The 14,151-nt window shown below is 47.4% G+C and overlaps 1 protein-coding gene across 1 annotated transcript; it reads right to left on the reverse strand.

Annotated features, from left to right (window-relative positions):
• Nucleotides 1–2,004: 2,004 nt before the first annotated feature.
• Nucleotides 2,005–13,253, reverse strand: CALM1 (calmodulin 1). The gene is made up of 6 exons (XM_082649233.1): nt 13,042–13,253; nt 10,201–10,231; nt 8,886–9,029; nt 6,377–6,483; nt 5,810–5,945; nt 2,005–5,637 (listed from the first exon to the last, which is right to left on the reverse strand). The coding sequence occupies exons 1-6, from the start codon at nt 13,042–13,044 to the stop codon at nt 5,609–5,611; spliced, it is 450 nt and encodes a 149-aa protein (XP_082505359.1). The 5' UTR covers nt 13,045–13,253; the 3' UTR covers nt 2,005–5,608.
• Nucleotides 13,254–14,151: the final 898 nt, after the last annotated feature.

Here is a 14,151-nt window from a genome sequence, read left to right on the forward strand (position 1 = left end):
CTAGGGTTTAGCCAACCATTGGGTCATCACCCACTTCTGGGGTTTAGGGAAGTGTCTCCAACCTTGAGTTGGAATCAGGTCGTGGGAGCCCCGGGGTGTTGTGTGACATCTTCCAGTTGAAGATCAAGACTTTGGCGAAGAAGAGAAGAGGTGAGATGTGACCAGGTGGCTTCATTTCTCATGGTGTTAGACAAATCTGGGCTAGGTCCAGCCATACTAGAGAGAAGGGCTCCTGGCTGGGGGCAGTGAGCATTTCTCAAGGAGTAGTCAGAATTCTGATAGGACCACAGGGGACCCAGAAGAGGAGGAACAGGAAGAGGCAGGCCTCTGCCAGGCTATGGAAGGGAATGGGATGTTCACAAAGAGTGAAGAGGGAGCCGAACCACTGACCTTTCACCTTTGTAAAAGTGAAAGCAGAACTTAAAAACGTGACATTTGAAATACTATCTGAATATGTAAATTACACATTCACTCCCATAGTTGCTGACACACAGGCAGGACATAAATAATTCTTATGTGGGACAGTGCCACCATTTTTTTAACCCAAGTTCCGGCATTGTCGATGGAGACGTGAGATGGGAGAGCCGGCAGTTCCTCGGGCTCCCGTCAGCTTTCCCGTGGATTCCAGAGCACGAGTGAACTCCTCTCACTCCCTGGCAGAGGGCTGAGGGCAGTGGGAGAGAAGCAGCAGCTTCTCAGCTTCTCAGCAGCTATAAAAAAACTTGAAGTCTGATTTCCTTCTAAGGCATCATGAGTCACTGGACGCTCCGGCCCTCAGTGCTCTGGGAAGTTCAGCTCAAATCGGAAATGTGTGCATGTGTTTTTCTTCCTGAACCAAAACTGCTGAAAAACTAGATGACGTCACTTGGACTGAATCTCCTGCAGGCAGTGAATGGTAGCTTCCTATTTCTGTGCTGCCAGGAGGATGGAAGTCACTTCATGATGTTTCTTTGACCCCCGTTCCAGTATTACATCACAGTGTTAAGAGCAAGTTTACCCTCCGCTCCACCCCCAACAGGGAGCTGCTGAGACTTTTAAAATGCCATTTGTCATCTCCAAGTGTACAGCATACCTACACTCTTTTGCCTCCCACCCTTTAGGCTGCAATTTCAATTTAAACACCAAGTGACGCCAAGCTGGGTTGGTCACAATACTAGAAAGCCACAGGTAGAATGTACCTCGTCCAATAATCTGATTTTAACTGAGGTGTAGAGAGGTAAAGAACCTGTCTATGGCTACAGAAGGACAGAAGCAAAACTAGGAGCCGGGCCTAAAGTCTCAGCAGAGGGCTCTGTCCCCACGGTGGTGTCTCCATCCTTGTAGACGAGGGGCTGGCTGTGTCTCAAGCCCTCTGGCCAAAGCAGGGGCTTACCCTGTGATCATTCCCGTTCTTCTCAGCCCTCTTGTGCTTCTGTGCAGTGGGAAGAAAGGAAATGGGCAAGGCAGCCTGGGGAAGATCCTTCTGGAAACACAGGTGGCAGCCAGGAGATGGCCTTTCCTGCTAGAGAACCTTGTCTAGAAACCAGGGTCTGCGATGGCACTGATTAAGGACAAGGTTTCAACTCCAAGGTTCTGCATGGAAGCTGTAGCCTCCACTGCCCTGCTCTGGACATGGGCAGAGGCATGTGCTTACGTAATGTTAAATTCCCATCTAGTATCTAAATTCCCATCTAATGTTTAAAGTGTACTTCTTCACACAATTCCTAAAGAGACTTGGATTAACCTTGAAGTTAAAGAGGAATGAATCTTTTTACGGTGTGAATTTTCCACATAAGGCAAACACAGATACATTAATATGCCAAGAGATTGTGTTAAAACGTCAGCTATTGACACCTAAACTTTAAAACCAGGGTAAGGCCGTAGTGGGATGTGTCTGTGGTGTTTCTGGTCCCTCCCCTACCACGCTAGGGCCCAGGTGGAATCACAGCTGAGGGCAGGTGTAGCTTGTTCATTGAGCAAAAGGAATGGAAAGCATTGCGAGCTAAAAACCTACAGAGTTCGCAGTTAGAGATGAAAGGCTGCAGAAATGTTTATTGAATACAGTGCCAGGTTTATAAATAGAACTTATTTACAATTTCCATAGAGTTGGTCCCCCATCAGAGAGGTGGTTAAATCTCCAAACAGTTCATCTCACGATTTACAGAAACGTTCGAGTACATCTCCTTCGCAAATCGCCACGGTGAAGGGTGACTTCGGTAACAAAAGAACTACCACCATCTTTGCTACAGACATGTTTAATGAACATTATAATAGATTTGGAGAAAGAACACACACTCCACCCATGCCACTACCTTCTCACTCTGAGGAATACAGACAGCAAAGAATTTCTGTCTCCTACAGGGTAACTTCAAGGGATCAAAAAAGATAATAGTAACCGCCAGCTGAAGGGATAGATTAAGACACATTCGTGGAATCTAGTCACTGCCAAAAGGATAAATGTATTTAGGATATACAATAATTAATTCAAATGTTAAAAATAATTGAATGAACCAAGAGCAGACTTGACCAAATTTACATTCTTTGTTTAGGAAGAAGTTCCCAGTATGCTGAGGGGCTGCTAATATGCTGCTACTCCGACGGGGCCACAGCAGCACGAGGCCTACTGGGCGGCCACGTGTTACAATATGGTTACAAGTACAGTCAGACATGCATTTATAAAGAGAATATAAAAATATGTACAGTAGCTAATTTTCAATGTGTTTTAAGTTGCCGAAAGACACCAATTTAAAGTGTGCAAAAATTCGTTTGTCAAAAAATCAGAAAAAAACCTTCCTTGGCAACAGTACATCAAAAGTCCATCTGAAATATCAAGATACATTTACCTTGCTTGACACCTACCCTGAACAGATGGAGAACAAAACTATGAAGGTATATGCCAAGGACTCAGCAGTTTTTTATGGCAAGTCTCAGGCTCCTGCGGGATGCCAGTTAAACTAGTCACTTTATATATGTGTGTGTGTATATATATATATATATATGTGTGTGTGTATATATATATATATATATATATTTATAGAGCAGTTAGAAGTAGGGCAAGAGTTTACAGGAAGGTGCTGACCAACTTTCACAGTACTGCCACCTCATTCCAGCCATTTCCTCTCACAAACCCCTGCAGACTGCAAACACTCAACCCCTGGGCTGGTCGTCCCTCTCAAAGGCCAGAGAGAAAGGCTACAGTGGACTGAGTTCCCGGTGCACCAAAGTGGAACTCAGCATTCCCTGGGGGAAAGGTTTCTGGTTCCCGTACAGGATCCGGGCCATTCAAGAATCTGGTTTCAAGAGTAGTCTTTTAGGAAAGACTGCAGGACCACTAACATGGAGTCCACCCAGCTTCTAGAAAAAAAACTTGGTGAAAGGGTAAGATAGAAGGCAAAGTTTCTGAAAAACAAGCCAAATCGCCCTCAACCCTTTTTAAAACTACCAGGAGGTCATCGGCCGCAGGCCTGAGAGTGGGTCAACAGTCAGGCTACTTGACCTCCCTGCAAGAAACATCCAGGTTATTAACTTACTCGAAGGAGAAACCCCAGTCCTGTCTCACCAGAAGAAAACCCCCGAGGTATTCTGAGATGTTCCTTCCAGATTCAAGGAGTTGTGAAAGCCAAGCCCAGCTCATGACGTCAACCTCTCTTCTTCCAACCACCGGGTCTAAGGACCAGCAGCAAAGGCAGATGGGCAGGCTCCTCTCCACTGCTCTGACCCACCCCTCTGGCGGGAAAACTAAAGAGCTGCAAAGTGCCAGAGAGACGAGAAGTAGGAGAGGGAGAAGCTGAGGGTCTCCGTAAACAGCCCCGAATGCACCCATTTGGCTGCCAAGAGCTTCTCACTGCCTCACTAGCAGCCTGCCGCTGTTCCCTGGCAAAGTAAAACTTCTCACAGAAACACTCAAAATCCAAATCTCCTCGCTAATAAGATACAACCAAGTTAACACCCTGAAACATGCACATTCAGCCTTCACTTCAAAAAGAGGTCTGCGCTAAATCCAAACGCCTCTTAGGGAGCTTTTAAGCAAACCAATCCCACTGCAAAGACCAGTACCAGCATCTCTGAGTTTTGGTTACAGGTTTATCAAGAAACACAAAATTCCCTCTGGGCTGGGAGTGTTACTTTCAAGCTGGGAGCTAGCATTCGTTCTACTTGGGGGGTGGGGAAGCAAAGTCAAGTCAACCGAAAAAAACAAAAAGGAAAAGGAAAAGGAGTCTAAGGTAAGTATAATCATAAATTAAAAACTGTGAATCAAAAGGTGACTGGTAGTGTCTTTTAGGCATGAAAAGCCTGGCTTAGAAAAGTGACTGCTTCTACCACACACAGCGAGGATTGAATTACAGACGCACTAAATCATGTCTTTTGCACAGATGGTCTCAAGTAGTTACATAAAACAGGTAATCAGCAGCACAATTGATAAGAACCCCTAAATACATGCTTGAGAGAAAGTGGTTTTTTTCCTTCATTAAGAGCTCTACCGCCTGAATAATCATTAAGTTACCATAATTCACTTTCCCCCTCCCCCCCAGTGAAAATACAAGTAGACCTACATGTCCATAAATAAGATGAAGCAATCGGCATCTGCTTGGTTTTAGGCAAGGTCTCAGGCTCAGCAGTTGGTGCTGGGATTTCAGGAGGGAGGGAGGGAGGGAAACCCAATGCTGGGCTGTGGGCATTTAAAGGTACACTTGCCTCCCCTCCAACTGCCTTGTCCCCGTTTAGATCTCAGCTTTACAAAGCATTTAACACCACTTTAAGTTAATGGTCTTTTTATTGGAAAAAAAAAAAACTAGCATTTACAACTTGGAATGGACGTAAATTGTAATTTCTTGAACAGCAATGTTGATGGTTGTGCTGAAGTCCACAGCCACAGCCTACTCTGCTGGCTCCAAGTCATGGTTCAGAAGGTTTTAAAAACAGAGAGTCCAAAGATGCTCCCTTGATAAAGGTTTTTAAAAATTTGTATGAATGGTGATAGCCTGACACCCACTCCGCTCTAGCACAATGCACACAAGGCTAAACCAACACACGTGGGCATGCCACCAGGGTGTGTCCCGGTCACGACAGGTAGGGGCACGGGGAAGTTACAAGAGGGCCATCCTGCTAGTGGGGCTATGCCTGGACAGTTTCTCTTCCACAGCATCCTGAGGTAAACCAATCTTCAATGTCTGTTTTCAGTAAACCAGCTTTTATGGTTTATGGTAACAAATTGAACTAGAGCCCCTTTGAGCAGGCTTTGAATTTGTTTTTTTGTTTTTCATTTTTAATACAAACGCCTGACTGTGCTCAACTGTCAAGCTGCATGCATGAAAAACTGGCCAGCCCAAACAGTGTATTAACCATGAGCGGACGGACCTGCCAGGTGTCCACTAAGTGCTTCCTTATCATTAAGGTAGGACAAGTATTTATATCGGAAAACTGATGTAGCTTGATCTTTAGGGGACAGGACCACCAATCAATACATGCAGATTTTTTGTGTGTGTGGACAGAAGGTACTCTTGACATTCAGTTTTGCTATATAGAAACAGAATGAGTAAATGAATTTTTTTTTTTTTTTTGCAAGAGGTAAGTAAAAGATCAATTTGATTCTTCTAGAGGGGGGAAAAAAGGAGTTGAAAGTAGGTCTTCATTTTGCAGTCATCATCTGTACGAATTCTGAAAAGACAAATAATCATAACTTTCGGTTATCTTCAAAAGCAGCTTTAATGAACATAACGTCTCTACTCTGCATAAGGAAAAAAAAAAAAATCTAGTTCAAGCAGTTAACTTGTTTATAGATCCTAAAGGGAAACCTTAAAAACCAAGCTGAAGAAACTTGGTGTGTTACCTTCGTAGTTGACTTGTCCATCTCCATCAATATCTGCTTCTCTGATCATTTCATCTACTTCTTCATCTGTTAGTTTTTCTCCTAAGTTTGTCATGACGTGACGTAGCTCTGCAGCACTGATGTAACCATTGCCATCCTGTGAACATTCAGCAACTGTTACTGGTAGGGACTCATAGTGGTTCGCTGTGGGCAAGTAGGCCTTTGACTTAATTAAGCCCCTCAAGTTACTGCCAACTGTGTGTATGTCGACAATTCTCCATCTCCAGTTCCCACTTCTACCTACTAAACACATGCAGTCAGGCAATGCAGACACTGCAGGGGCTTTTGAAAAGCAAACAGAAATTGAAAGTCACAATCAAGAAACTTGGTTCAAAATTTCTCTACTATTTATTATGTTTACTCTCATCTGATAAGGTTACTACAATAAGTCAGGATATCTGAAAATGAGATTACAGAGGCTCAGGCAGTTAGGTAAGTGTTCTAACTAGAACAGAACGTTAAAGCTTTTAGAAATGACAGCCAGAAAGCCATATTTAAGCACAGTCTGCAATGCAGACGCAGGGTTACCTTGTCAAAGACTCGGAATGCCTCGCGGATTTCTTCTTCACTGTCTGTATCTTTCATTTTTCTAGCCATCATAGTCAAAAATTCTGGGAAGTCAATGGTGCCATTGCCTCAAATAAAAAAACAAAAGCTCATGTAAAATAAGCGCTCCAGTGACGCTACCCTGGAGTGATAGTTTTAGAACCACTTTATAGAACAGTAAGCATTTGCTAGGACAAACTGGTAAATTGTTTTATTATGTTGAGCCATCTTAGGTTTAAACTATTCAAATACTTCACAGGGCAATTTCATGTGATTCACTTAATTCAAACCAGTGATCAGTGCCCAGGATAGCATTTAATGATGCAAAGGAAAATGCACATACAGACTCTTGGCCACTGAAGGTTTTGTACCGTTCAAGAGGAAAAAAAGCCCACAGCAGTGCAAGCTGAATCTTTCTACTCCCAAGGGAGGCACCTGAGTTTGCCTTCCCCAGAGTTAGGGAGGTCACTCGGATCTAGCTCTGCCTGCACTAGCGATGCTGGTGAAGGTCCATAATTGGGCCACCAGGATTACACAATGTTTTTAGGAAAGAAAAGGATTATGAGCGGGAAAAAAGTTGACTTTGTTATGCCAGGGACCATGAAGTGTTGCAAAGTCTTCTCCAGGAGGCATTTCTCAGCCACATTATGGTAAGTCACCTAATCATGTTCTCCCCAACTCCAGTATCTTTATTTCCCATTAAGGGCAAGGCTCAAAAGTGTTTTCTCAGCTCAGACTATTAACATTCAGGAAACTTTGTCAGAAGAATCTGTTCTATGGCCAGTATTCCAAACAACTCCTCCTTTAAAACCAACAGCTCGATGAACACCCCAAAGACAAGTCACCAGATCAACAGTGTTACTTGAACTAAACAGAAACAAAAATTAAATTAGAAGAAAAAAGCCTTACGTTAAGTCACTCATTTTCACCAGTACCTTTAAATCAAAATAATAATTCAGAGATTCCTTCAAATCTATTTAGCCTCCAAAATTTTTAAGCATTATTGACATTCACGGAAGACAAAATTATTTGAAATGCTCTCTTACAGCCACACAGCGATGTCCTTAGGCATCACATTTATTCATTGTGAGTACCAGATTCTATACCTCGAGACAACTTTCCCCACCTTGTTCCATAAAACCCGAGGGCCTAATACACTTTGCCAGCCCCCAAGCAGCTTCCCCGGGGCTTACACAAAACATGAGAGAGCCACCCCACGCTCCCAGATGGCTGGTCACCCTTAGCAGTCAAACGAGACGGAACTATGAAAAACCTTTTTCCAAATTACTAAGGATGAAAACAGTCTTTAGAAGTAGTTCAAATGGGGTAAAACCATTGTTAAAGAGCTGACCCAAAACCCCTGCTTCTAAATGTATATTACCAGAGAAGTGTAATTCCATTTTATCACCTTATGATACCATATTTTTAATGGCTACTATCATGCCAATCATCAAGAAAGTAGTCTAGATCCAAATTGTTTATTCCTACCTCTTTTCAAAATTTACTGATGTTCTACAATGTCTGTAGATTTGATTAATTTACTTCAGTTTATTAAATAAATTAAAATTATTAATTTAATTGATATTATTTCCAAAAAACGTGTTTTCTTTTGGGGGGGGAAGTGATCAAAAACGACTTACTGATAGAAGTGCCCAATAAAAGGTCTACTGTCCACTGTTCTGGAGTCCAGAGGAACGAACAACCAAATGGTGACCAACTGCTGGAGGGGTTACTGCTTGTCCCTTCTGGCTCCACATCCTTCTACTAGCTTCTATAAATCTGCTCCCTACAATCATCATGCACCCCACCTCCAAGCCTCAATGATCCTCAAAATCCTCTTCAATAAACACACGGACAGGGCTTCCCTGGTGGCGCAGTGGTTGAGAGTCCGCCTGCCGATGCAGGGGACACGGGTTCGTGCCCCGGTCCGGGAGGATCCCACATGCCACGGAGCGGCTAGGCCCATGAGCCATGGCCGCTGAGCCTGCGCGTCCGGAGCCTGTGCTCCGCAACGGGAGAGGCCACAACAGTGAGAGGCCCGCGTACCACACACAAAAAAAAAACAACACACTGACAGCTCACACTGTACTCACTTCCACATGTTAACATCTGAGAATGCTCTTCCCCCACCTCACTTGGGTTTTTTCTCCTCTTAGAGACAATAAGCTTTTTTAAAGGTCTACGGCTATTTATTTTTACTTTCCCCATAGGACTCAGTGCAGACTCATGGGCCAGTTGATAAAAGACTGAGCTGTAGGTCATGGCGAGTGGAAAAGAACAATACTGTGATCCGATCCAGGAAATATTCTAGACAGTGAGCAGGGCGAAAGGCAGGCCCGTAATCTTCTATTTTAATTGTCAGTGGCTGTAAGGAAACCACAGAAAGGATCTTTGCACGTTTGCCTTGATCTGGGGACCTGAAAGACAATCTTTAATGTCTGAACTTGAATTACACAACGCTGGCATTCGTTCATAGTGCTAAAGCCCTTACCATCAGCGTCCACTTCGTTGATCATATCCTGCAATTCGGCTTCTGTTGGGTTCTGACCCAGTGACCTCATGACAGTTCCAAGTTCCTTTGTTGTGATGGTGCCATCGCCATCTTTGTCAAATAGGGAGAAAGCTTCCTTGAATTCTGAAAACAAAAGTTTACCTTTTAGAATGAATGTCTTCACCCAACCCAGCCACAGCACGCCCTTTCCTTAACTTGCCAAAGCAAGCCATCCAAGTTGTGCAAGTTAAGAGAAACTGTCTGCTCTTTATCTGCTGAAACAAAGATCACAGCAGTTCTGTTGGATTGGCCTTCACACAGTAGTCCATAGAGCACACGTCATTCCTGGTAACCAGTTCCATAAAGCCACAATATTGTCACATAAGGAAGGCTAAGCTTCAACACACTTAATTTAGTCCTAAGTCCAATCTGACAAGTGAAGATTGGTCCACATGTTCCTTTATGGTCCCTTCCTGTTAAATTTCTACAGCCACAAGAACTCCCCGTTTCACAGCCATAGGAAGAGGTGGTTACCAGAAATGTACAATCCCACGTAACCAGTGTATTCTCTCTACATGGCATTCAGAGTATTTCAAAGGCATTCCTGGTTTCCTAAAGAGAAACCATCTCAAAAAAGTCCTCCAGGGGCTGCCCTGCTGGCGCAGTGGTTGAGAGTCCGCCTGCCGATGCAGGGGACACGGGTTCGTGCCCCAGTCCGGGAAGATCCCACATGCCGCGGAGCGGCTGGGCCCGTGAGCCATGGCCGCTGAGCCTGTGCTCCGCAACGGGAGAGGCCACAACAGTAAGAGGCCTGCGTACCGCAAAAAAAAAAAAAAAAAAAAAAAAGTTCTCCAGGGAATATTAAAAGCTAAAATATAAACTAAATCATTCCCTTCCCAATTATTACAGTGGTCCTGACACTTATTTCCATCCATTCCCATTTAGAATAGCAAGTACAAGCTTTCATGGTGAATTACTAAAAGACCTATGGCATAAGAATTCTAAACTACATTTTTGCTACATTTTTGTAGCAGGCTCCATGCAATCTCATTATATACAAAGCCTGGCACACCGTGAAGCATAGTCAAATACTCCAGAGTATAATATGTGGGTATTCTTAGTTCTACTTCCTTTCTCATTATCTCCAAAACGCTGACAAGGAGTAACACTTGACCTAAATATCTCTGCTTATTGTTTTCATTTAAGTAAATTCTTAGAAAACTGCTCAGACTATAGGGGGAGAGGACAGAGGAGTCACCAGAACTGAGTCTGCCTAGTTCCGGTCTACTGAAACTCCCTGAAATCATCAACTTACCAGCAATCTGTTCTTCGGTCAGCTGATCAGCCTACATAGAAAAAGAAAAGGTTATAATTCAATCCACCAGAGTTTGATCGAGGTCAACATGGTTTTTCCAATTACACTTTTAATAGTGATCTTTCAAAAATCAATCTCAAAAAAAAATCAGCTGTTTGAAAACTTCAGCAAAGTCACTTAATAAAAACAATTAGAATAAAGGGAACCCTTTACGCTATTTTAAAAACAAAGGATGGCAAAGGAAGTGACAACATCTCATTTCGGGTTTTCTTCTCTGGGCCTATGGCTATACGCTCTGCAGTCTAACTAGGAAGGGTCAGTTCATAGTTTGAAAAATGGCACCTCTAGTGGCAAAAGGCCCACTGCATCGGCTGCAGGGGCAGGCTCTGAGAAAGAAGAGCGCCACCTACTGCACCAGGGGTGCCACAGTCCCCGCTTCCATCCAAGAAGGGACCCAGCCTGCTGCTGCTGTCACCGCAGCCAGGATTGGGTCCAGGGGCAGACTTTTAGTGCACCTTGCGCATTGCTGCAGGCACTCCAAAGCTCCAAACTGGCGTTACATAATGTCATTGGGTTGGATTAACAGGCTTTTATATCTATTTTATGAGACACAATTCAATGGAAAAAAATATACAGCAATGGGTTATCCTACCGACTTCATTCTCACGTAACAAGTGCTTTCCAATCATTTAAATTAGGCAGCTATTTGTTAAAAGCCTAAAATTTAGAACAGCTAAATGCCCTTGGTCAAATTATCCTGACTCAGGAGCCAGGAAAAAATGGAACTGTCCTACAGCTGAGCTGTTAGAAAACTGCAAAAATTAAGTACAAAGAAACTACATAATAATTATTGAGACTGCGCCCTCCCTTTTTTGGAGAGGAACTATTAACTTTGTTAGAGAATATTTACCTACTTTATGGATGACGTAAGAGCTGCTCATAATAGAAATACTTGACTAGAGGTGGTAACGGCCACGAAGGTAATTCTCACTTGCATTATTTGGCCTCAGCAACACTGAACCTGTGCCTCCAGCCAGGGGAATTCGAGATCTCAAGGAGAGCTAATATGTATTTTTATATTAATGAAGGACGCCTAATGAAGCCAGTTCCAGAATAAGTCCTATTAGAAAGCTGACGGGATTAAGTTTATTCTAACTCATAAGTGAAAGCTTTCACAATAGGAATGATGTTCCCATATACTGATTTATATCAGACACTTATGTTTTCAAATTAGAACTGGGTCTTCCTTCCTTTCTAACCCAGACATAGCACGTTGGTCTTCTTTATACCGAATGAAGGAGACACGATGATTTACGTAATGCCAGGGCAACGTCTGTCTTGCACAACAGGAAGCGCTGCCACACCTCGCAAGAGAAGCTGTCACCTCACCGTGGAGACAGTCTCACCTCGCCGCAAAATTCTCGCATTAGAGTGGTTATCGAGAGCATCAGCCTTCCTCGACAAAGAAATACACGCCGACCACCAGACCGCGCTGGCCTTGGGGGCGAAGGTGCGCTGAACCTGCCGGGAGCCACCTCCCCACCCCGCCAAGCCAGAAAACGCTGTGGGTGATGTCAGCCCTGCCCGCCGAGAGAGGAAAGGGGCTATGGAAAACACCCAGCGAGGCGCACAGCCGCATCTGGCAATCTAGAGGCTGCAGAGAAAGCGGAAACGTGGAGGGCATCTCCCTTCGGACTGGGAAGTGGCTCGGGGCGGAGAAAACGCCGGGCGAAGGGCCGGGCAGGGGAGCGGGCCCCGAGTGCAGGCGGGTTCAAGGGGGCGCCGCCCTCCCAGGCCAGGGAGACCCCCACTCCCACCCCCAACCCCACCCCCCGGCTGCGCGGCAGGCGGAGGCCCAGTCCGCCCCGCGCCCCCCACCCGCTTCTGCTCCCCGAGGCGACGAGCCCGCCGCGCCGCCACCGCCTCCCAGAGCAGAAACTTTGCGTCTCTACTGGAAGCCGAGCTGCGCGCCAGCTCCCTCCTCCCCCGCCTGTCCCCCGCCCCAATTAGCGCGAGCCGAGCGCCTCCCTCGGGAAGGGACCTCCTGGTGTACCGAGGCTCCCGCACGCCTTTACTGCCGCACAGGGTGGGGGGCTGCAGGGGGACGAACCCACGAGACACGAGCCCCGGCCACGCCGCAGGGCCCCGCCCGGGTGCAGGGCGGCCGGCCCGCCGCTTCCGCCCTCTCCGCCCCCACCCCGCGCCTTCCTGCCCCCACCCCACCCTTCCCCGGCTCCTTCCTTCCCAGCCCACGCCCGCGCCGCGCCCCCCGGGAGGGAGGAGGAAAGAGCGCCGGGAGAGAGCGCCCAACGGGGACAGCAGTGTTGGGGGAAGGCTGACGGCGCCCCCCACATCCCGGCAGGAGCAACGAGCGCCACCGGCTCGCTCCGGCCCATTCATTCTCCGCTGCCCGCCCGCCCAGCTGCCTGCGAGCCAGGGTCTAGTGCCCGGCCCCGCCCGGCTCCCCCGCCCCCCGGGGCAGAGGCGAAGCGCTGCGGGCAGCCCGGGTGCGGCGCGCTGGATGCAGTGGTGCGGACTGGGGGAGGGGGGTGGATGCAGATGGCTCCGATTCAGCTGGGGCCAGAGCCCCAGCCCGCGGACAGCCCACGGCCAATCCCAGCTCCAAGACGCACCAAAATTTAAATGAGGATCCCTGGCCGAGGAAACCGAGATGCAAATCCGGAATGCATCCTAAACCGCACCTGCTTCGTAACACCCAGAAAAGAAAAAAAACCCAACAAAGAAAAGAAAAAGAGGAGTAAAAAATAGTCTGAACTAAAAATTGGGGAAGAAATCATGGGCCGGCAGCTGCTACGCCGGCGTTTGCCACTCCCGACCTACCATGGTGCGAGCAAACGGAGGAAGAGCAGAGAGAACAAGGGTGGCTGCACCTGCGCCGGGGCTGTGACCGCAGGGGTGCCTCTGCTACTACTGCTGCTGCTGCTGCTAAGGCGCTGTGAGCGCTGAGCGCTACGCCACCGCCACCGCCGCCACCGCCGCCGCCGCCGCCCAACTGCGAGTAACGGCTCCGCGTCCGCGACACTCCCAGCACCACTGTCGAAGTGCGAGCCTGCGCTCCGCGATATATATACGGCGCTCGGTATCCCTCCGCCTCAGCCGCGGCCGCCTCGTTCTGAGCTGCGCTGCGAGGGCCGGGCCTTGGCCACTCGGCCCCGCCCCCAGGCGCGCCCGGCCTCCCGCCGGCCCCTGCGCGCAAGCCGCGGCGGGCCGGGGCTGGAGACCCATACGCGAAGGGTGAGGGGAGAGGCGCAGGGTCGCGGGACAGGTGCGGCGAAGAGTCCCCGGAGATGCTCACCGGGGCCGGGGCGAGGACGGAACGTCAGCATAGCCCCGACTTGGGGCGGCCCTGGGCTTCAGAAGCCCAAGGCCCCTCACCCCAGCCCCACCCCCACCTGTGGGCCCCCCTCCTACCCCCACCTCACATCTCCTACTGCTCCGCTGGGGCACCCGGGTGCCCCTGGCCCCTGGCCTCGTCGTCCCCAGCTGGCCGCCTCCGTTGGGGAGCTGCGGGCGGTCCTAGGGTAGGGGGCGGCCGCGGGGAACTGGGGACAGGAATTGACCGCTCTCCTTCTGCTGCCGGGGAGAGGGGTCTGGAAGGGGAAGGGCAGTGTGCCTCGTGCAAGAAATTGGTCAGACGTTTGCTTTTGAAAATTTGAAGTAATATCAGAGACAAATTAATATATGCTCAGTTGCTAAATCTGTGTCGTGTTCATATGCTTAGCCAGTCTTATTTTAATGTTTTTACGTTTCCACTGAATTTTTTTTTTTTTTATGCCTGAATAATCTCCCTCTCCTACTGTTTGGTTCTCTTTTTCCTGTGGAAAATACTATTCATCCTGATCCCAGTCTTACTGAAATTAATGTATCTGTGCATCTTCTATAGACTTTAAAACACATGCTTTAATTTTTTTGTTTGTTTGGTTTTGGGTT

Source organism: Grampus griseus (genome assembly GCF_964374135.1).
Source record: "Grampus griseus genome assembly, chromosome: 2".
Taxonomy (NCBI): domain Eukaryota; kingdom Metazoa; phylum Chordata; class Mammalia; order Artiodactyla; family Delphinidae; genus Grampus; species Grampus griseus.